This window comes from Myzus persicae, unplaced genomic scaffold (genome assembly GCF_001856785.1).
Source record: "Myzus persicae strain clone G006 unplaced genomic scaffold, MPER_G0061.0, whole genome shotgun sequence".
Lineage (NCBI taxonomy): Eukaryota > Metazoa > Arthropoda > Insecta > Hemiptera > Aphididae > Myzus > Myzus persicae.
In genome coordinates, this window is record NW_019103898.1 from 162,518 (window position 1) to 185,805 (window position 23,288).

Here is a 23,288-nt window from a genome sequence, read left to right on the forward strand (position 1 = left end):
ACAGCTGGTTTCAATGCAAGTAATTCCTCTTTACCCAAAACATTTTGTTGTAAGGATTTCAAAATATTACGTGTGTTATATTTTATAATAGTGTATAAATGATTCTGAAATGAAATTTGAATTTCTAGAAAATTATTGTATAAATTTGTGATACTATGATACAATATAAAACTAAATAAATCAACTTGATATTCTAACTAAATATTTAATTAACCTACTTATTAAGTTCTTCAGTTGCTAATTTATAAAGATCGTCGACCATGCAGGAATGGAACACAGACACGGATCCAGAGCAAAGATCTAGAAGGAGGCACAATTTTTTGTTAATGTAAAATTACAATATTGAAATCACTGTCCACCGTGAACTAAGATAGTACTATCTTAGTTTGTGCACCCCAGAATGATGGGTACGTATAATAATATATTATATTATCAAACATACATGTAATTTGAAATATAGTATAGCCTATAGGTAATATCATGATCTGTAGAATTATAATAATATGTCTGGAGGGGGGGCTAGGCCCCATGGGAAACCATGTGGATTCATAAAATTAATTTTAATTAATGTTTTAACACACTAAAAAAAATGTGATTGTAGAAACAGAAATATTGCAGTTACAACTATGAAATTTAATTGCCTCAGTGACAACAGTATTTTTAGTTGCAAAAAATTAATTGACTTTTTTTAATTTTAAGTCATTGGATATACAAAATAGTTTTGTTAATTTAATCATACTTGATTTGGTATTGTTAATACAATTCTTGTATAGTAACCGAATACATTTAACTTAAGAAACAAAATGTTTAGTTAATTACACATAGTGTTTTTGTTTGTTTAGCAAATATAGCAACCATAAGTGTACAACAAGGCCATGTTTTCTTATCCTAGACGGGTCATTACCCGTAAGGAAATGGAATTTTTGCTTAAGATAATTTTTACTGTATTTTAAATACAGATTATTCATTTCACCTATTAAGGTTTCTAGGCAATGTACAATTACTTTCCTCAAGTGATGTTCGGCATGGTCAAATACAAGTCCCAAATCGGTTCACCTAAAGGTACAAAACCCCCAATAAGAAGGCCAAAGTATCTTATTAAAATTAACATTTTGGAAGCTGTAAGAAAGTCGGCTATGTCATCTCTGCTATTATCATCGGCCATTGTTGAGTTTAAATGTTATAACTTGAAAATAAATTGTAAAACTTATATAGCACAAAATAAAAGTTGAAAACAAATAGAAAAAATGTGATGCTTTTGGGTCTGGAACAAGCACGGTGAAAGAATAACTGATATTCCTTGTTGAAAACACTGTCGTCAGTAATTATTTTTTATAATAGTCTAATATAGTGCCGCTGGCGACAAAAATAGATGGTATAACTATACCACACATAATTTGTTATCTACACCAATTATTCGGTGATCGTATCAAAATAAAACGTTTTTTATAACCAACCGGTTTTTAAGTTGTAACATTTTAATACATTGATAGATATTATATAATACGTAATTATTGTTTGATAAAATTTACAGAACTATTGTGTTACCAACATATTATTTTGTGTGAACAGCATACAAATATTCGTTACACTTAAATAAGTTCTGTCAATGATACTAAACCTTATTCCAGTATATTTGAATTGTTAATTCTCATAAATAACTGTTATTATAATACATTTATGAGTTAGTACTTAAGACTTACTGAATACGAATTTGTTATGTTGTACTTTGGAAAGGCAGAAAAAAAGACAACGCATGCACAAGTGATAACCCAAATTACAGAAATCTAATAGATCATAAAATATAACATAACTAATTAAACAAAATAAAATATCATTTTTAAACAATCGATGGTATTATTACGTCCATCGTAATTAATAACCTAACCTTGGATATTTAACAAACAAAATTCGATTTGCGAATTTGTTGAATATATTATATTTATGTCAATCTGGCATAATTTGTTCGTATTCGCGGTAATAATAATAATACACTTCTGATTGTTCAATTAATATTTCAGGTCTATATGTAGCATAACCTGACATGAAATCAACTTCAGTGAAAATATCGGGATTAAATGGATATATTCCACTGACAGAAAATCCGGATGAAATAATAGGCGGTGTAGTGGCAATGCTTGCTTAATAATAACAGGTATATCGTATGTAGACATTCATTTTTCCAGGATTATATTATTATTTTTTATCCATAAATCACACGTGGTATTAACATATTTTTTAAGTTGTCTGAAAACACTCCAGTTGAATGGCTGTAACTTATGAGAACAGTGTGGTGGGAATGATAAGATAATGGTACCATTTTCTTTGCAACAACTTAAACCTTCATGGAAAGAAACTATTAAGGGGAGATTCCGGGCAATGTGAATATGTTGTAAAGTTCAAAACTAAAAAATAACATCGAACAATAGTTTTAAACTTAATTCAATAATAAAGAATGTTTAGTAGGTAGTTATCCTAATTTAAGAACCTTGAACTTGGAATCTACAATAATATAACCCTTTGGTGAGCAATCATTTTTTTTTTATTATTAAATTATTCACTACTTCAGGGCAAATTGAAAAAACAAAAGTAAATAATAGTTTTTAATAAAATAATAACTAAAACATAATTTTCAAACAAATAAATTAACTTTGATCATTCGCAAACATTGAGAATTATAAAATAAAAAAAATACTTCATATTATTACAAAAAAAAACGAACTTTAAAAAAATAAATAATAATGAGATCTATGAAATACTCTTTTGTGGTTTTTAAACAAATATTAAATAAATGAATACTTAAGAACAATTTTATAATATAAAAATTAATACAATCAATTAATATTAATCAGTCAACATCTTCACAGAAATCACGAATGAATTAAGATCTCCCCAGATAAGATGTACAGTCTTCGTGGTACCATTTCTCACAATTACAACATATAATCCAATCTCAAGTGGTTTTCCCTCAGGTCCCTTTAAATATTTTTCGGAACAAATATTGCAGATAATAAGATTACTTTTAGACTCATTTTCGTTTTAATCCGACTTCCATTTTTGTTTTTTTTTCGACTTGAGTTTTTTTATTATTATTATTCTAGACTTATACACTAAAGTACATTTTTAGTTTTATTTTAGTGAGCCATAAAAATTATAATTTTTGTAACTCAATTTAGCATAAGTTAAATTTAGCATTGTTGGGTAATTGATCGAGAAGGAATGTATAGAAGTTATAATAGAAAAAAAATGTCATAAACTATTGTAATACTTTGATCAAAAAATGATTGATAAATATTGATTTAAGAAGTATAATTACATACGTTTGTGACTATTGGGTAACAATAACTAAGCAAATATACAGCAATATTAATTTTGTTAAATTGTAATCAAAGAGTAATATAAAAATTTAAAGTAAATTTGATTAGTTGAATCAAAAATTACCACAAATATAATGTCATTTAGAAATTGGCCAAGTTAATATAGTTTAATAATCCCATCATGTATTTTAAATCCAGTTAATCTGCATTGAATTTATGAAGGGTTTGGGTAGTTGTACTTTTCAGGGGCGTATTTAAGAGTGGCACATGAGGCCCGTGCCCCTCTTCAATAGCCGTATTTTATACTTTTTTGTAAATGAAAGTAATTAACCTCTCTTACTCATTGTGCACGGGGACATATAGCATATTATTTAAGGAGGATCACAATTATTATTAATTACCTCCAAAACACATAGGAAGAATGTCCTTCACCTCCAGGATTAGTATAACTTCTACGGTGTTGGGTCGTAGGTTGAGTAGCAAATAATTTTTTAAAACTAGCCAATCATGCGAACTAAAAAAAATAACTGTTTTGAAAACAAGAGGGTAAATTCGTACGAATTACGTAGCTACTAAATGATGAGACCGAAAAAACACTGGCGCCATCGGTTGTTGTGGGGGGTAGGGGCCGGATTCTCCAGCACCTCCTCACTTTTTTGTTGTGGATGTGAAAACTAAATTCGTACAAATTTGAAAAACGGTCATACAAATTCATTACTAATTACATACTAAATATTGGCAAAAAAAATTATGCAAATTGTATGTGGGGGGTCCTCTGGTAACGTACGTTAAAATGTTAATATTTCCATACACTGTTTGATCGCAACTGTCGTATGTATAGCTTATTATTATTAAATAAATAAAAACGGTCATTTCAAATTATAATGACTGTATAATGTGTTTGTGTGTGTGTGCGTACACCTACAGACAAATACCGCAAGAGGAATTCCTTGACCATCGTCCGTCCTCGTTATTCGAACATCTGTACGTACTGGGTTTCCGCATCAAGAATTTAATATCAAGTAAATATTTCTTGTGAGATTACTCACTCATTATTAAACTCGTGCGAGCAACACACACATATGCACATATTCGATTCCTACCGGTGTGGTCTTTTATATTAATGATACTAAATAGATATCGATGATTAAATTAATAAATACACTTAGAATACGACTCTAAACCTATTAATAAAGTCATAAATAATACATCGTATGTATAAGAGGAAACGTTGCGCTTAACGTATAATATATTATACGTTTATATTTTCCAGACACACACACACGCATATGAAATGATTACATGTTTTAAGTAACAATTTACATAATATAATAGATGAAATTAGTTCGGTTTCCGGTCATTTAGGCATTATTATTTTTTTTAATAAACTTATTATTAGTATGGCACTTTATCGTTGCTAACGATAGCGTCTACATTTTTCAATTACCTACACGTATCAGTTGTACTATACAAATATGAAGGATAACTACATCTGTCATTGTTTGCCTATTTTTGCAAGAGTGCATTAAATTATATAAGGCGCCTTTTTATGATAGTTCTGTAATACTCTACAGTCTACACGGGAATTGCCTGGAATCTAATAAATCTATCGATAGACGATAAGGTAGCAAAACATTTGAAATTTAGTGTACCTATAACGGTTATTAAACTTTTGCGTAAATTTGCAGTCAATTGTTAATTTGTATTGAGGGTCATAAACAATTTTTTCTTCAACATCTATTGTTTTAATAAAATTGTATTCAGTGAAAAAAAAATACACAAATGCGTATATATTATTATCATGTAATATAACGTTAATAAAATCGTTATTTATTTTATTTCAAATTTCGAGTTTAATAGTTGACACATAATGAATAATGCATAATTTTAGTGATTTGTTTACAAGAATGGCATAAAAAAAAAAAAAAAACACTAAACCCGAAGAAATGGAAATAATTTGCACTGCACATTATACATTATATTATTATATTATGTATACGTGCCCGTTTAGTTCTCGACGACAATTGTTAATTTATTTAAAACGCTAAATAATGACTATTGAAACGAGCAAGTGTGAAGTTATTAATTCGCCATACTCAGCTACAGCAGGCCCGATCGGTGGTAATTAAAATAATTAATTATACCTACCTAACAACCACAACGTGTTGTTGGTATTTACTTCTGCCATCTGCTGTGGGTTTGAGTAAAATGTACATTTTCGTGAAGCTTGATTCGATTTCCGATTTCAATTGGAATAAATTCGCAATGAAAAACCACTCTTATCGTACAACCGATCTCTGAATATTATTTTGTAGCATGTTGAAGTAGTTGTTATAGTGGTGGATTACTGGCCCGATTGATTTTAATTTACATCTGCAGCGTGCGACCTACGGAATTAGTGAATGAATCAAAAGCATTGGCTAGTGATTCTCAACTAATTATTTTTTCACAAAAATACAAAACATCTTTAAAGATGTTTTAAGGACTAGAAAATAAATACGTCGTCATGACCGATAGGTAAAATTAAATTAAATAAAAACTATTATTTTTAATAAAACTTCATAACCATTAACCATATTGTACATCAAAAGGTGGATTGTTTGGCTACAGGCGCTAAAAATGTACGGCCCCTATAATAGATAAATACATTATAATACCTCATCCAAAATGATCTAAATATTAAATATAATAGACAATAGTGCCTAGATCCATTTGAATTTTTAGGCTATTTTTTTTTGCTTTAGTTATATTCAGCATACTTTGGAAAAATGTCAATTTAATGTCTACCAAAATTTAATGAAAACCTACATTGATAGTTTTTATGATTTATCAACACCATTGATAAAACAAACCTAAGGCTAAAACCATTGTTTGGAAACTTAAGTAAAACATTACAATTTACAACATTTTTTATTATAATGGGTATACAAAATAGGTGTTATAATAAATATTGTTATATTTATATCTAGCGATTCTTAACTTAACTGTTTTAAATTTAAGGGTTAACATCTTGCTTTTAAAATATTTTTTTAGTTTTTCGTACTTAACTAGGACACCTAGGTATTTTCTTATTGATTTGTAAAATACATGGATACACAGCTCACAATCTCTTAAACACAGACCGGACAAATGAAAAATAATATACCTAATAATTATTACCAATTCAAGTTGTTGATTATTGTTATTATTACTCTTCGAACGAGATAGCTCATAATACTAGGATTTCCGAACAGTAATCAAGTGTGGCCGAGTGGGCTATACGAGGGGAGCTCATCGTATCATAAACTATTTTTTATACAATACACATACCACTATTGTGGATTAATTTTACGAATTTAATATGACTATAAATTGAAATCAAAATAGATATATACCATATACTTTAAAATAATACATATGCACAAATATATTAAACATTATTTCACAGGTTAGGTTAGGTTATATACTCACCCTCGGTTAGTCGGACGGGCCCATTAGTAATATAATATTATATAAAGATTAAAGGGATGTAAATAGCTATATACATACAATTAACAGCTAACACTAGATATTATACTATTACTATTTATAATCTATAAGTTGTTCGTGTTATTGATTAGTCATATTTTAATAGCACCCGATCATTATTCTATCAATAGATCAAGCCGCTGGCAGAGTATGAGTAGGTACCAGAAAAATGCCTTATTTTCTATCTTGTTTATAATTATAATATATTCTATGGGTCATCATTACTGAAAGACGAATCCTATCGACGGTTAGTCTTACGACGATACGACAATGAACGTCAAGCGCTTGGCCGACGATTAGAAATAATCCAGTCTATGAACTCGGTCAATAAATTGTGTGAGTAAAATATGTATTATGTGATGCATAATGATAAATACGGGAAAGGTAACCGGAGAGCGCGAAAAGAAGAAATCAACCAAACGGGCGGACGGACGGTCTGGCACTTGAGTCTCTGCGGCGACGTCGTCTGCAAACGATAAAATAATATATTATTTTGCTGAGGTATAAACACGAGACGAGCTGGTGACGATTGTTGTGGGTTATATTATTATCATCGTTGTATATTGTGTATAAAATAGAAAAAAATAATATGGTCTCGCGTTTTCCGCGAAGGCTCGCCGCTGCTCTATAACGCCGTCACTGGCTCATCAATATGTATAATGACGACAGTAATAATAAATAAATACAGAACACGACACGGTTGTTGTAAACTAAAAAGAAGGATTTATATGCGGAGAGATCGCTATAAAAAATAATACATATATATCATGTGTGTGTGTGTGTGTGTGTGTGTGTGTCTGTTCACTGTCCGCGGCCATAATCTATTATTATTATTATTAAGTTTTCAACATCGATTAAACGTTGTACCTAGGTACAATACTCTGTAGTCTCACTATATATACCTGTATCATTAATCGCGTTGCTCGCAGTATTTTTAATAATAATAAATTATATCATTCATTCTTAGATATTATACCTATCGCGATCCGCGTACGCACACATGTATATATATATACAATTTATCGTACGATGATATCCGACGTCTGCTTTACTGTTATTATATTACAATAATGACAATGATAATCGGACGAACCGCCTCCCGTACATAGGTACACAGTCGTCGTGTTACACGGGCGGCCGGGTATGTTGGTATATAATATTATCACGTTATTGTGTAAACCATAAACGTCTATGCCCTATGGGAATCGACGCACACGACTTACGTTTTTGTTGTCGTGTAGAGAAATGCCATTTTTGATTTTTCCCATGGCCGTAATATTACACTTGTGTATATTTTTGCAAGTGGATGAATTTTCACCACCGTCAATATTCTGCGCTTAAAATTAGTCGGCTGTAGTGAAAAATAAACACGAAAATAAATCAGTTTTCCCTGAGCCATTATAACATTATGACAGTGGCATACACGGCTATTTTCAATGGTAAGGGTTAAATTGAACAGTATATTCATGTATAATACAATAATACATCAACAATAATAATAATTATGTTGTTTAACAGCGATTTAATTTTATCTTATAGAACAATATCTAGGTGATTTCCTGGTTTTTTATCCCAACTAATGGGTTAAGACTTATGGCTAATGACTTTTGGTTTAAGCCATCGGTGAAAATAAAAATATTTTTACAATACTCAAGACGTGTATTTTTTTAATTTAAAAATATATACACGAGACAGTTATTGTGTGTTTATATTATATAAAATTCAATGAAAGATATAAAGATACATTTGTTTTTACCATTGTGTTAACCATTTTTAGTAAATGGGTAATGGATATATAATTCTAAATATTTAATAGGTTCCCCTGAATGAATTGTATAACACATTATTGATTATTCTTTTTTTGGTATTGAAATAGCCGGAGCAGGACTTCTTTTATTTTTATTCGTCATAAATAGTTTGAGTATAATTATTATAAAACGTCCAACGTCCCAGGAATCTAAACATCGAATGTGCCTGAATATGCCTGTCCAAATCCAATTGATAGCTTGATAATTGAAAAAATATAAATATCTAATATTTTATTGCCATATACATATAGCCTTAAATGAGATCATACATCACAGCATGGCAAAACTGATCTATTTTGTCATGATTCACAATTTTATAAATGTTCGTCGATCGTCGACCCTCATCTGTGGGTTTGAACAAATTTCCAAATAATATTAACAATAAAATACGTTGTTTATATAATGAAATTTAATTTGGAATATCCGATATCTAGCAATAACTTCTTGCAGTACATTTTTAATCGGCTGCATACGAATTGCGTCCCAGAATACGAAAATAAAAATAGTAATATCCGAATTGCGTCCCGGTTAATAATTGATTAATTGGATAATATTATTATACATAATATGTTCCTTTCCACTCTTACAGACTGAGGACTGTCATTTGTATAAATGGTGTGGTTAAAAATTGTAATTGTATATTGTATAGTGTATATTATATTATTATTATTTATTTAAAAATGTAATGTTAATTTTAAAAAGTGGTAAATTCTTGTTTGCCATTTTTTGAAGAAACTCAAGACGTGTTATATTTTTGTTTTTAAACTGAGTCATAATTTTTTAAAATAAATTCTTGAAATATAATGTAGACTTTAAAAAATGGTAAGGTTAAAAATGGTAATTGTATATTGTATACTTGTATAGTGTATATTATATTATTATTATTTATTTTAAAATGTAATGTTAATTTTAAAAAGTGGTAAATTTTTGTTTGCCAATTTTTGAACAAACTCAAGACGTGTTATATTTTTGTTTTTAAACTGAGTCATAGTTTTTTTTAAATAAATTCTTGAAATATAATGTTGAATTTAAAAAATGGCGAGGTTAAAAATTGCATATTGTATAGTGTAATTAATTAAAAAAATTAATTTCCAACTGTATTTACAGATCAGATATACATAACCGAAGTTATCTACGAGTTTATTACCAAACTATATACTTAGTCGCTGAAAACCCCTTGGACACAATTCGTACATATCACGAGAAAACCGCGAACGCAATTTAGATAAAATATAATTTAGGGACGCAATTCGAAGGCTCCGTTTTAATCGATGGTGATGGTACACTGCAATTTAATTTCACTGTTCATCTTTAATTTTTTTAATTTTTGTCTTTTTCATAAGTATATTATTATACAACTATTAAAATTATATTCATTTTTGGATGTTTTTATGTAATTGCATATAGTGAAAAAAATGTCAAGGAGGGGAGGAGGTGGTTGATACGTGTGCACGCCACTGTATTATAACATAGCAATGAAATGTTCATAAAAAGTTTTTTTAAATAAATTTTGTTTGGATTATCATATTATTTTGTACGTTACCAACGAGCTCATGTGCAATTGGTTTTTAAACATTTTTCACAATGCTTACCAATGTGATGTTCGATGTGAATTTTGTAGAATTTTTGTATCATTTGTATTGTGTTGATGCACCCGATTCTCTCACAGACAGTGATCAATAAAATTCATGGATACCTAAACATAATGCAATAATTTTAAAACTTTTATAACTTACAATTCTAGGTCGATGTTAGTCGCATGTTTTTACACTACAAAAACGATACCATCTTTTTAACTTTCAACTTTCAAGTATATACTTATACTTACAAAAAGCGACATCTCGAATTACAAGTTTATTAAAATAAGCATCAGTCCTGCGACGAAACACAATAATGTGTAAACTTAAACAAGCAACACTGAATGGTAAAACCCACAACTTATTGAATTCATAGGTAATATTTTTTCTATTTTTATTTCTAGTCTTCAGTTATCATTCATTCATTTTTTTTTATTGATCTTTACATAGAGCATCGACTGCTCGGGTCATAAGTTTGACATGAACTTAAAATTAGTTTACCGACTTGTGATTACATTGTGAAATATCACGCAATAGCGTGGCTTAAATTAAGTTTTATCATTGTATATTTGTATTTATTTTATAAATTATATGATGTTGGTGATTGATTGTAGGTCTGGTCCCTAGTGCTTCTCCGATCTGTTGTGAAATGTGATGTTTTTTCTCGTGTTTTCGTATTTTTGGCATTCAGTGATTGTATGTTTGATCGTGTTGGTCACTCCGCACGTTTCGCGTTTGGGTGGATCTTTTTTTGTCATTAGATGGTTGTGTGTGATATGCGCTATTCGTAGCCGATTTAGTCTAGTTTCCTGGTTAGTCCTGGGCTATGTCATGACTGGATGTTGGTTTTTTATTTGGTTTAAATCAATAAATTATATAAATTAATCGGCGCTTTCCATTACCGCACAAACATGACCCAATACCGCACAAAATGCGTAACCCAATACCGCACACAAAAATAGTACGATACCGCACAGATTTATAAAAAGGTATAGCCTAATTCCGCAAACAACAAATGGTACGATACCGCATAAATTTATTAAATATAAAAAAAAAATTATAAAAAAATTATATAAAAATAATTTTTAGTCATAATTTATAGTAGTATTAGTAATGGTAATAAAAATGTAATAATTTAAACATAAATGTTATTGTAGACACCTATATTGGTTTAAAATGTAAACCTGTTTTTTCTATATATTCCATTTTAGTCAGTTTGTTTGTTAATAAAAGCGAGTACTGATATACCAAATTGGCTTCTCGTTCCCGATCACATTTCCGCTGTATTGCTTCAGTTCCCTTCTTAATTTCTCGCATTTTCGCTTCATTAATTACTTGTTGGTCTATTAAAACATCAATCTAAAAACATAAAATAATTATTAATTATTACTATATTTTAATAATTAATAGTTTTCATACGTACAACTTGGAAAACAGATGGATGTGGCATATAAAATTCAAACCGAAGTTGACTGTGGTATGATTCAGCACCGTTAGTTGTTCTTTTTGTACCATTAGGTTCTTCAGCCCACATTGAAGGAGGAAATTGTTCAGTGTCAATATAATTTTCAAGTACATAATTAGCAAACTCCGTGCACTTTTTATGTTTTGGAGCTTCAGATAAAATGTCATCAAAAGCATCGGAAACAAAATTTTCCGGTAAATACGGTAATCCGAAAAACATTTTAAGCCACTTTCCAATCTCTGAATTTTTATCTTTGTACTCTTTATGCAGTATTGGAATAGAATTTATTTTTCGATACCATGCTTGACATAAATGAAACCGGCATGATTTAATTTTGATATTTGTAAACACATTACTCGCTGCAGTATGAGCTCCGACTTCAAAATCAAGAAGTAATAATTGTGGATTTAAATTTGTATTTGTTAATTGAAAACATAGGTTTTTTAAATTTGTCCACATACGAATATAACATTTTAATGTTTTAGATGGCAAAAAACAAAATACTAACGGAACGTAGTGGCCTCTTGTTAAACCATGTATTGTATATTGCTGAAAAAAATGTTTTGGGCAATATGTGAATGTACCGTCAGCTAAAAAAGTTTCAGTATTGTCATTGAGAAATAATAAATTTGTTTTGCAAGTTACAATTATTATTTCATCCTCTTCAAATACGTGAACAAAATGTTCGTTAGATTTATTCTCAATACAAGCAATTTTAACTTTTTGTATAGCATCGGTTATAGATGATGGAACGGTAGGTAAAGTTTTGCGTCGTTCTCGATACATAGACTTTCGAAGAGCATTTATATTAGATGAACATACCAGAGAGTCTTCAATACTTGATAATTCTTTACGAATTATTTTTATTGGCTTTTCATATACATTTTCAATAGCTTTACGTTTAATAGCTGTACGAATTTTTTGTAGTTCTTTTTTTTGTTCATCATTGTCCTCGTCGTGTTGGTGATCTTTAATATTACTGCGAATTAAAACCGTTTTTTCATTGTTGGTAATAATAGTTACATTACATGTTTTTTGCACACACCGCCAAACAATATCACCTGAACTTTTATTAGTTCTAAAATAACGAAAGTTATAGTTGTCGAAATGAATAGAACTATTACCACGGTTATTAGTAAAAAGTTTAAACATATTTTATTTTTATTTGAAATGTCACGCGAAATGATTCAAAGACGACTAAAAACACACTACAAATTTGTACACTACGAATACAATCTTTTACAGATAAAGCTTAATAATGTCGTTATAGATAATTGTCGATAAGTGACGATAATCGTCCAAAATAAACGTGTGCGGAAATGGGATATCCAGTATTTTAAAATCTGTGTGCGGTTTTGTCCCATGCGTATTTTGCGCGTTTGTGCGGTAACGGGCGACGCCCAAATTAATATGTAGATGTTAGTTATGTTAGATATAACTGAAAACTAACGGTCTACGGATCATTTATAAACACTTGACCCATTGAAATTAATTTTTCCTTAATACTTCAAGGGTCAGTAATGACTAAAAGTTAATAGTTACGCCTTGCAGATGCACGACAAAATATGTTTACAGCAGATATGTTGTATACGACAGTAACGTAAACATCTTTGGTGAAATAAATTTAAAAGGACGAGCATTTACTTACCTAGCATAAACATAACTTACATGACAATTGCAACATCTAAATATGTATACAACTATGCACTATTTTATTAAATTAACTTATTATATTTTTCAATTTTATTTGGGTGGCCTTTGCATAAGCAAACAAATTAGTGATTTCTGAATAGTGTTTATGTTAAAAATAAATGTTTTATACGCAGATTAAATTATGGATTTTGGTCATTGTGCAAAGTGCAAACTACCTATTATGTAATGTTGACTGATATAAAATAATTTTTTAGTTCGTTCTTTCCTCATTTTTGTGGGTCTTTGAATAATGATTAGTTACGAATTGCTTGCTTATGATTGTTGATTGTTGCATAGTATAGTAGCTATCTATTTATCTAGATAGTGTCGTACTAAATATACTCAATGGTATCAGTACATGTAAAAAAAAAATGTTATTTTATGTTAAGTACAGTGTTTCATTAAAATATTTATGAACGGATTAAAGGATCGATTAAAATATTATTACACCGACACCCAGCAGATACCACTGCCAAATCCACGGATAGGTATAGCGATAATGATGTGTATGGAAATCGAGCGATAACCGCTTGCGAATATAATATTATTGTGTACATTATGATATCGTTGCGTTCGGGCCACAGCAACGTCATTATAATATAATACAACAACTCGACAAACCATCCAAATTAAACATAAATAAATTTCAGAGCGACGCAAATCGCATGAAATAATTTATGCACCTCGCATTATTATTATTATAGCAAAACGCATGTTTCGGAATATCGGCTTCAGATAATGGGTTTCGTTATCTTTTATACACGACGTTCTGTATGCACCCATTTAAAAAAAATATAAATTTAAAATAATAATAATCATAATAATTATTGTTCGAAGTCGTCAAACCGCCATTACAGAAATATTTTTATGATAATAATGTGTTTTATAATATTTGAAAATCCTATAACTATCTATTATTGCGGGTTACCTACCTCCGAGTGAGAATCTAAGCGAACGATAATGTTAACATTGTGCATTTGCATATTATTATTACGGTTGTTGCAAGTCAATTCAGTGTATAGATTTTTCAAAAACTGTTTGGGGGCGATGCGTTTTCTTTCATATTCATATCATAGAAAATGAACGAATGCCAATAGGGAAAATTCGTAATGATGGCGAAGGAGATAGCCTACAAGAACGTCGAGCACATCTATACATTAGCCATTAAGCGCTTACAGAAAAAGAACAAATTGATCTCTGCCCTAAGAATACTGCACAGTGAAAAATCGTTTATTTACTACACAATCCTTGGCGTTTAAATGTTTGCATTTAAATACGATCCTTCAATTGATTTTGCAAATGATGCTTATGTTTTTATTCGCAATATGAGTAAGACTGTAAGAGTTGTCAATATTGACGGCTGACGGCAATAAAATGGCCTCACGACCATGATAAAGTTTTTTTCGTTAGAAGGAAAATGTTATACATGGTTCCTCGTTAGTTAGGGGCAGTTGAAAAATATTAAAGTTTTTTTATAGATTTAAAATTCATACTTCGACAAAATTCATTAAAATCTTAAAAATGTATAAAATGTTCGATTTGTATAGCTAAGCTTAAGTATTTCATACTAAAATCTAAAAATCTAAATATTAAGTGTACCTACGAAGTTTTTTTTATAGATATTTTAAGTTTAAATGAGAACGAAATTTGGTATTTAAACAAAGAATAATGATTTTAGTTATTTTATTATAATTTAAAAATATTCGTGTTTATTTGAAAACTTATTTTTAATAACTTATTATAAAGTATACATGCAACAAAGACGTTCTCGAATACATTTTTTTTTCGGGAAAAGTGATGTCTAATAACAATAATTACTTTAATAGCAATAACATCATAAAATATACTTAACCAAATAATAGGTTGGTAATGTCTTCCCTCAGAATCGTGTTTCGTATGCAATGGTTTTATATCAAATGATAACCACCTATTATAATGATCTACTGACCTAACCTAGGACCTTTTTTGAAGTTTGATATGAATATTTATCAATAATAACAACAACAAAAAGCATTTGTATTTAATACATTTTAATACAATTTAAATGTAACCACAACAATGACAAGTTTCCTTCGTTTTTTGGCTAGTTAGTCGTAATTGCATAGAAATACTGCAACGGAATATTTCAATTCATCAAAAGAGCTAGATAGCAGTTCAATGGATTCATTAAGTCTCGGCATCTACCCTGAAATAAAAATAAGATTAATTTCTAGTAAAAATTGTATTGAAAATTAAAATCAACGGATTACACAGGTACATATCATACTACTGACATTCTATTCCATAAGTGTAAGTCTTAATTCATTTTAAACTCGAAAACGTATGGTGTATGGCTTCCGATTTAGGAAGTGTACTGTACCCGTTATTTTTAAAATACATTTTTTATTCGGACGTGAATCCTTGTCGAGCAAAAAGGCCATCCATCATCGCTGTCTTAAAATTCAAATTATTTGATTAAGTAGCTACATTTTTTTTTTTTTACATTTTCTACTGTTGATACCACAACAATCTACTCCATCTCTAATGAGTTAGACTGACGACGACTTAATACTTATCGTGTAGCTAAACAATCACCGTAGCGTATGTTTTGCACCAACAACAAATGTTCTGGGGAGTGATATATCACTCACATCGTCCCGCTTAGGTACGCCATCATTATGATGGACACACGGTAAAACAATATCGCAGGCCGGGCGCGTGTGCCTAGCCGCGCCGCAGCCGACCGTGTCCCCAGTGTCGTCCCCCAGCCCTCTCGTCGAGGACTCGAACCGGACGCGTAAAATTTAATATATACGGCGGCTGCGGATACTTATCTCTGCGCGCGACTTGTATACATACGCGTGATCTCGCCCTCCCCTCGTCCCTCTCTCTCGCTCAAACACACACACGCACACACACACACACACACGCGCCGTCGGCGCGGTCCACTTTCAACATAAATTTGTGTTTTGTTCGCCGCCCGCCGCCACTTGGGTGGTCTCGCGTGTGTGTGTGTGCGTGTGTGTGCGCGTGTGTGTGTGTGTGTGCGTGTGTGTGTGTGACCACGAGATCTGCACGGCCGCGGCGCAATGTTACCGTTGAATATTGCAAAATGCGTCGCCGCTAATAATAGCGCTCGATTGCGAGGAGCGCATTCGATTTTTACGATGTTTCGCCGTCGTGTAGAATAATATCATCATTGTTATATTGTTATTACTGTGCAGTACAAATATCCCTAAAATTATAATATCTATGACGCGGGCACGAAATAATGTCGTATTGAAAAATAATAATACCTATATTATTACGTGTTTTAGACTGAGCTATGGGCGCTCAAAACAATTTTACATCGCATTAAACATGGGTGGGTAGGTCATATCCATTGTCAAACTTTTCAAATTGTAATGGAAGTAATTTAAAGGAACTGTTGAAATTGATTTTCGGATAGTTGGGCGTGAAAAATTATATTTTATATGATAAAAAATGTAACAACAAATAAATGATAATATTTTTTTTTTAATATTTTTTTATTACATAAAGTTTTTCTGACGTACGTCGTCTTAACTTATTGTCGATAAGTACATTTTTTTTTATCATATGAAAATAGATAACAATTAGTAATTTGTAGTAATATTAGTAATGAAATATGCTAACCAGCTACGTTTTAAGTTATTTACAAATCAGCAGAAAATTAAAATTAAAATTAAAATTAAAATTAAATTAAATTAAATAAATATAGTTATAACAGCAGTTCGTGAGGACGTTTACGCTTGAGTCGGAATACTGCAGGTGGGTCACTTAATCTATAAAATTTAACAGTGTGTGCAGAATTTTTATGTGGTCGAAGTATAATATTTTAGAGTAAATAATTGTGAATTACATTAAATAATCACTACAAACATAGTTTTTAAATTGTTCAATAGGATTATTCGAAAAAGAATGTTTTGCTATATGAAAATTTGCTCTCTGCTTGGTCCAAGCTTTCTGGAATCTGGAGTGTATCCGAAGTAAATGCCACGTCGCAGGAAGTTAAATTTAAACGGACAAACATCTAACAAATATGTAACACCTACCTCAAATATCAAACTTATTATACCCGGTAGTACTGGTAGTACCCTAGCCCAAGCAATAAAATATTGTAGCCCCCCCCCCTAAAAAGAAAACCTGGCTACAGCATTGATTGTCTTATTTCTCATTTTTGTCTAAACCTTTCTTCCTTTTCAGAAATGATACATTTTATGCATAAAAACAATAGTTTTATTTTTTAGATTGGTACCTGTTGAGAGGAACTAGTTGTGATTCTTGGAACGTTCATCGGACTTAAGATTATTTTTTATTAAAAATGCTAAACATATTTATCACCAAAAGACAAAAATTTCACTGTTAAATAAATATTTGTCATTAATTGTCAATCACCAGTCCGTTATTAGGACAGTTGCAGTGTGCCTACTGTCTGAACTTATGAACTATTAAGTATTACCCAATAACTAGTCTAATGAAATAAAATAAAATCTAATTATAGGTCGAAAAATACTACTTTTAAAACATTTTTTGGTCGAATTGCCAGGACCCAACTTTGGTCGAATTATTTTTAGATATGTCATAGCGGATTTTGTTTGTTTAATATGTTTGATACGTATAGTTTTGTATAAGCTGGTGGATATTTCCTGGTTGATGTATGCATATTACCATTTTTCCACTTGAAAAGCATTTGAATATTTCTAGGCATTCTTGCTTAAGAAATAAAATTTAATAATATTAAATGTTAACCTAACCATAATATTTTATGTTTTGTTTTTTCAGTCCATACAAATAATCATGCATTTGATGATTCATTTTTCCTTTAATTCTAGTGAACCATTAAATAAATATATTTTATATACGTGGCTTAAACTTCGTTCATAGGTCTATTGTCTAAAATTAAACTTAAATAAAAATGTTAGTATATGATCACACTTATTCAGTTGTATAATACTCAATTGATTCACTTACATTTGGTGATCGTGGGCAATCGTGGGCCACTAAATCATATTTATTAAACATTGTTTGAGGGACTATTTAAGCTATTGGTTACTATTGATGAGTGATTTTTTATGCAACCCATCATAAATCATATAAAATGAACTAATTATACGGACATTTAACAAAAATATTATGTATTATTTTCTTTTAAATATTAGTTTCATCTTAAATTGGTTTTGAATAATAATTGCAATGATAATAACTTCTACGAATTCAAATTCATTGTTGTAGTTCAGAGTCGGATCAAGGAAGAACTTCTTGATTATGATCACCTACGTCTACCATGAGAATGTCGTAATTCGTATAGTCAAATCTGTATGACAAAGAACATTTAAGCTTAAAATAATATTCAAACGAGCAGTAATAATGACACTCACCTTGTCTCATTACAATAAAAGTCATGAGTAACAAATTTTGTAAAATGATCAAAGTTGTAACTCATTTTTTGATATTCGTAATTTATTGTTGGCTTAAAAATTTTGTTTCGATTTTCTGTAAACATATCTGTTTCGTTTTTTTTCAATCGAAAATAAAATTTGCATATCAAGTTGAGTTTTGCACACATGATAAATTCGTCACAACAATAATAGCAAGAGTAACTAATTTTTCATCTCGGCTTACCTTTGCTATAACCACAATTTATACTATATAATATTATAAAGAGAAAATATTTGATTGTTTGTTTGTACTTTTAATTTAAAGATGGTCTAAGATGTTAACGTTGAATATACCATATTTATCATTTTGTTGGTAATTATTTTGTGCCCGACATTTTTCCACTCACTTAAACAATACGCAATTGCTTCTGCTGCCTTCGTAGAAATACATATTAATTTAATTATTAGTATACAACTAGTTAAGTATTATATTAATTAGTACGAATTATTTTATAGTTAAAAAGGTTTTCATTCAATGGGATATAGTTATATTTTTTTTGTATTTTTTAATATATGTGTTACAGTTAAAGTGTTGAATCAGTTCGTTTATGAAATAACTAGGTAATTTATAAAATAACTAAAACTTGTAGGTAATGTATATAATTTATACTTTAACTAGTTATTTTATACATTCTCTGGTATCACTTCGTTAATGTGTCAAATTGTAAATAACAAAATATAATAAATATAGTTCTAACATTTTCATCAATTTAATATAACAAAATCAGATAAGATTGACCTAACCTTTTATTTTTTATTTATTCGATACCTACCTACACATTATAATTAAAAGAGTGTTATTACAACTATACTCTCGATCCCAGTTCACAGTTCACAGTATGTAAAGAAAATTTGTTAGCTGTAGAAGTTCCAAATAAAAGTATTACATTAAGATCTGCGGCAACTGCGCAGTCACTGGGAACTGGTCAGGGTTTTTTTAAGTGAACTTGCACCAAGCGATATGTTTGTAGAAAAAAAAAGTATTGTGCAACTCTAAATGCCATAATAGCCTAACATGAACAAATATAAATAAATAATATAACTATAATTAATTCAGTAAAATAAAATATTTTAATATATAGGTACTTTAAATTTTAATGTATTTTATACTTTAACGGGTATCAAACTGAAATTGTATATAATAACTAGATATTCTATGAAATAACTAGTTAAAGTACAATTTTCATGTATTGTTTCATACTTTAACTAACATTCGTAGGTAATTCATGAACTACTTAGTTATTTCATAAAATAACGGAATTCAACACTTTAACTGTAACATATGCATATTCATAGAAGAGCATTATGTGAATGAAGAATATTCCTTACATATATTACATATATTCTTAATGAATATTCTATTATTATTTTATTAACGTCCATGTGTTACTTGGGCTACCACACACCTGGTGTGCACTTATTGAATCATACTTGACCGACCGAAAATGTCGTCGAGTCATGCACGAAGAAGCGATAACCGAATCCAAATACATATCAGCTGGAGTACCGCAAGATAGTGTTTTAGGACCTATCCTGTACTTACTCTATACGGCTGATATACCATACGATAACAGCACAACGTTAGCCATGTTTGCCGACGATACGGCAATATTGTCGACATGTAATAGTTAACTCACTGCAACTGATAACTCAATTGACAATATCTTTGCCTATTGCCTGGACGAAACGCTGGAAAATTAATATCAATGGCGATAAATAGGTGCACGTTAACTATACGTTAGGCGAAAACCGAAAACATCCAAATAGTACTGAATCAATCACCAATCCCACATAAAGATTCAGCAATTCAACTCGTCCAAACTGGATACACAATGTTCGTCAAAAAAAATGTGAAAACTTTATTGGTTAGTCGGACCCTGCTCCGAGTTAACTATCGGAAACAAACGTCTACTGTATGTAGCAATTATAAAACCGATATGGATTTACCATGTCCGAGGTACTAGGTCCGATCCAGGGCCGTCCCGAAGATGAAAATCAAGGGGGGGGGGGGGTGAATAATCTAAAAAATGCCGACTACAATTTTTTTACTCTATGTATGTAGTAATAGGTAAGTTATAGTTAACTATGTGTGGTCGTGTACTCTTGTTTTTACTTTTTAACATGTATATATTCTACGGGTGGCCAACCGTCGACGCGGAAGTGGTACATACATAAATAATCACATTAATAATCATTTACGACTAACACAGATCCCAATACCTACAACGAGATTAAAACTACGTAAATGTTGCCCCTTGAATAATGAAATGCATAATATTGTTATTGACTTATAATTTATAGATATCAAAAAAATACCAATTTGAAAATGTAAATTTAAAATATTTTTTTCATTTTTCAAAAACAATTATCTAAAATTATTTCTAATAAGTACATGGATACATGACCAAGTATCAACATATCAAATGTAAATAGGATATAGCCACATAGGTACTCAGAACTCACCTTAATATTGTAAGAATCTTAATTTGTTGCATACAATAATACTAGGGTAATCTTTTTTAATTAGTAATAAGTAATAACCTATATATACACTTATATTTTTATAAAAAAAAAGAACAATTGTGTATTTAAAATGCAAATTCTATTATTTTTTTAATTATAATTTTGTAGGGTATATAAATATCAATTATAAATACATGATACAATTTAAAAATTACAATAATTGAATTCTTCGATTTTTTAAAGATGCCCAATCATTGACAATTTTGCTCAAATTAAGTTTATCTACTACGTCTTTCTCTATACCAAGAATCATCATTGAATTTAATCTGGAGTCACTAATTGTAGACCTTAAGTGGGTTTTTATGAGATTAAGCTTACTAAAAGTTCTCTCATTTGTTGCAACACTGACTGGAGCTGTAAGAGCTAGATCACAAACTGTTTTTGCTAATGGCAAAATATGTTTCATCTCTTCACATTTTTTAAATGTATTAGCAGTTGTCGTCAAATCAGACTGAATTCCTATACTTCTCAAAATTTCCAATTCAGCTTGAACTGCTTCCGCATCTTTGCATTTTGCCAAAGAACTATTAGGTGGAAACAATAACAATGCATTTTTAACATTTTCAATAGAAATATCTTCGTTCTTAAAAGGGACTGAAAATAATTTATACAACGGCAAAATTATGTCAATACATTTTTTTAAATTTTCTTTAGATAAATTAATAAAAGTAGATAGAACACACTTGAATTCTTTTCGATAAAACGTGTGCATGTTGAATTCTACCTGAGTTTTAGAGTTTTTGTCTAACCAAGTAAGCGGCTTTTTAGGACGATGGTGTATTTTAAAATCGTTTTCTGGATTTATTAATAAAGTTGATGAAAATGATATAGCACTGTCAATTAAATTATTCATTGAGTTTGTATTTGAGTTAATTTCTTCTAAAATTTGAATAGTTGTATCTATTAAAGTAGCTGCGTCAACTAAAGATAAATTTTTTGTTTCAAGAGTTTCTGTAAGAGCTTTTAATTTATACATAATATTTTTCATAAATACTAATGAGACTATAAAATCAAAGGAGTGTAGCTTTTTGTTAAGACCATGAGCTTTGGTTCTAGTCATTCTATCATATGAATCTTGATGTGAACTAATATAATGCAAACTATCACAAATCGCTTCAAATGAACACCAAACAGCTTTTATAGACTCTGCCCTAGCTGTCTATCTAGTTTTGGACAGGTTTCTCAGCTGTAATACATTATCCAAGTCGCTCATTTCTTTACACAAAATGTTGTATCGTTTATTAATAGCTGAAAAGAAAACGTACAAACTTTCTAAGTTGTCAATCATATTTGAAATTATCAAACTAGAATTACATCCGTGCTCTATAAAAGTGTTTATTCAGTGTGCTTGACATGGAATGTAAAGGACATTATGTCCAACTAATTCTGAAACTTTAGCTTGAGCTCCATTTAATGAGCCGGACATATTGCTGGCAAAGTCATAGGATTGAAAAGCTAAAATTATCTGTACACAGAGAGTTCTTCGTCAAAATATTAATAATTTCTGTCGCAGTTCCTAGACCTGTCTTGTTTTTTAATTCTGCAACTTCTAATAGTCTTTTAACTGCTTGTCCTTTGCTATCAACATATCGTACACAAATTGCCAAACAATCTTTGAGGGAAATGTCCGGTGTAGTATCAGCCATAACTGAATAAAACAGCGCCTCATTACTTAACATTTCAATAAATTCATTTTGTGAACGTGGTCCGAGGTAGGTAACTTTATAAGGTCTTAAAGATATGTCACTTAACCATCGTTTCATTAATGGATTGTGTCTTGATAATAACTGAACTAATTGATTGAAATTTCCGCTTGATTCGTCACCGTCCCCCCGAAAAGGTAATCCTTGTCTACATAGTATACGAGCTATGTCAAATAATATTAGAACAATTTCTTTATTAAATTCTTTTTCTTGCTCTAATTTAATCAAATCACTTCTTCTAGATTTATTCAAAATAAT

The 23,288-nt window shown here is 30.1% G+C and overlaps 2 protein-coding genes across 2 annotated transcripts; both read right to left on the minus strand.

The window, feature by feature from the left end:
- Positions 1 to 11,331: 11,331 nt before the first annotated feature.
- Positions 11,332 to 12,920, minus strand: LOC111036072. Its single transcript, XM_022317967.1, has 2 exons — positions 11,633 to 12,920; positions 11,332 to 11,568 (listed from the first exon to the last, which is right to left on the minus strand). The coding sequence occupies exons 1-2, from the start codon at positions 12,824 to 12,826 to the stop codon at positions 11,371 to 11,373; spliced, it is 1,392 nt and encodes a 463-aa protein (XP_022173659.1). The 5' UTR covers positions 12,827 to 12,920; the 3' UTR covers positions 11,332 to 11,370.
- An 8,558-nt stretch (positions 12,921 to 21,478) lies between these two features.
- Positions 21,479 to 22,387, minus strand: LOC111036068. Its single transcript, XM_022317963.1, has 2 exons — positions 22,052 to 22,387; positions 21,479 to 21,910 (listed from the first exon to the last, which is right to left on the minus strand). The coding sequence occupies exons 1-2, from the start codon at positions 22,385 to 22,387 to the stop codon at positions 21,479 to 21,481; spliced, it is 768 nt and encodes a 255-aa protein (XP_022173655.1).
- Positions 22,388 to 23,288: the final 901 nt, after the last annotated feature.

Coding starts and splice junctions, on each gene's coding strand:
- LOC111036072 (XM_022317967.1), bottom strand. CDS start 12,826: ATGTTTAAACTTTTTACTAATAACCGTGGTAATAGTTCTATTCATTTC. Junction 11,569..11,632: donor ATCCATCTGTTTTCCAAGTT/GTACGTATGAAA, acceptor TTATGTTTTTAG/ATTGATGTTTTAATAGACCA.
- LOC111036068 (XM_022317963.1), bottom strand. CDS start 22,387: ATGACTAGAACCAAAGCTCATGGTCTTAACAAAAAGCTACACTCCTTT. Junction 21,911..22,051: donor ACAAAAACTCTAAAACTCAG/GTAGAATTCAAC, acceptor GTCCCTTTTAAG/AACGAAGATATTTCTATTGA.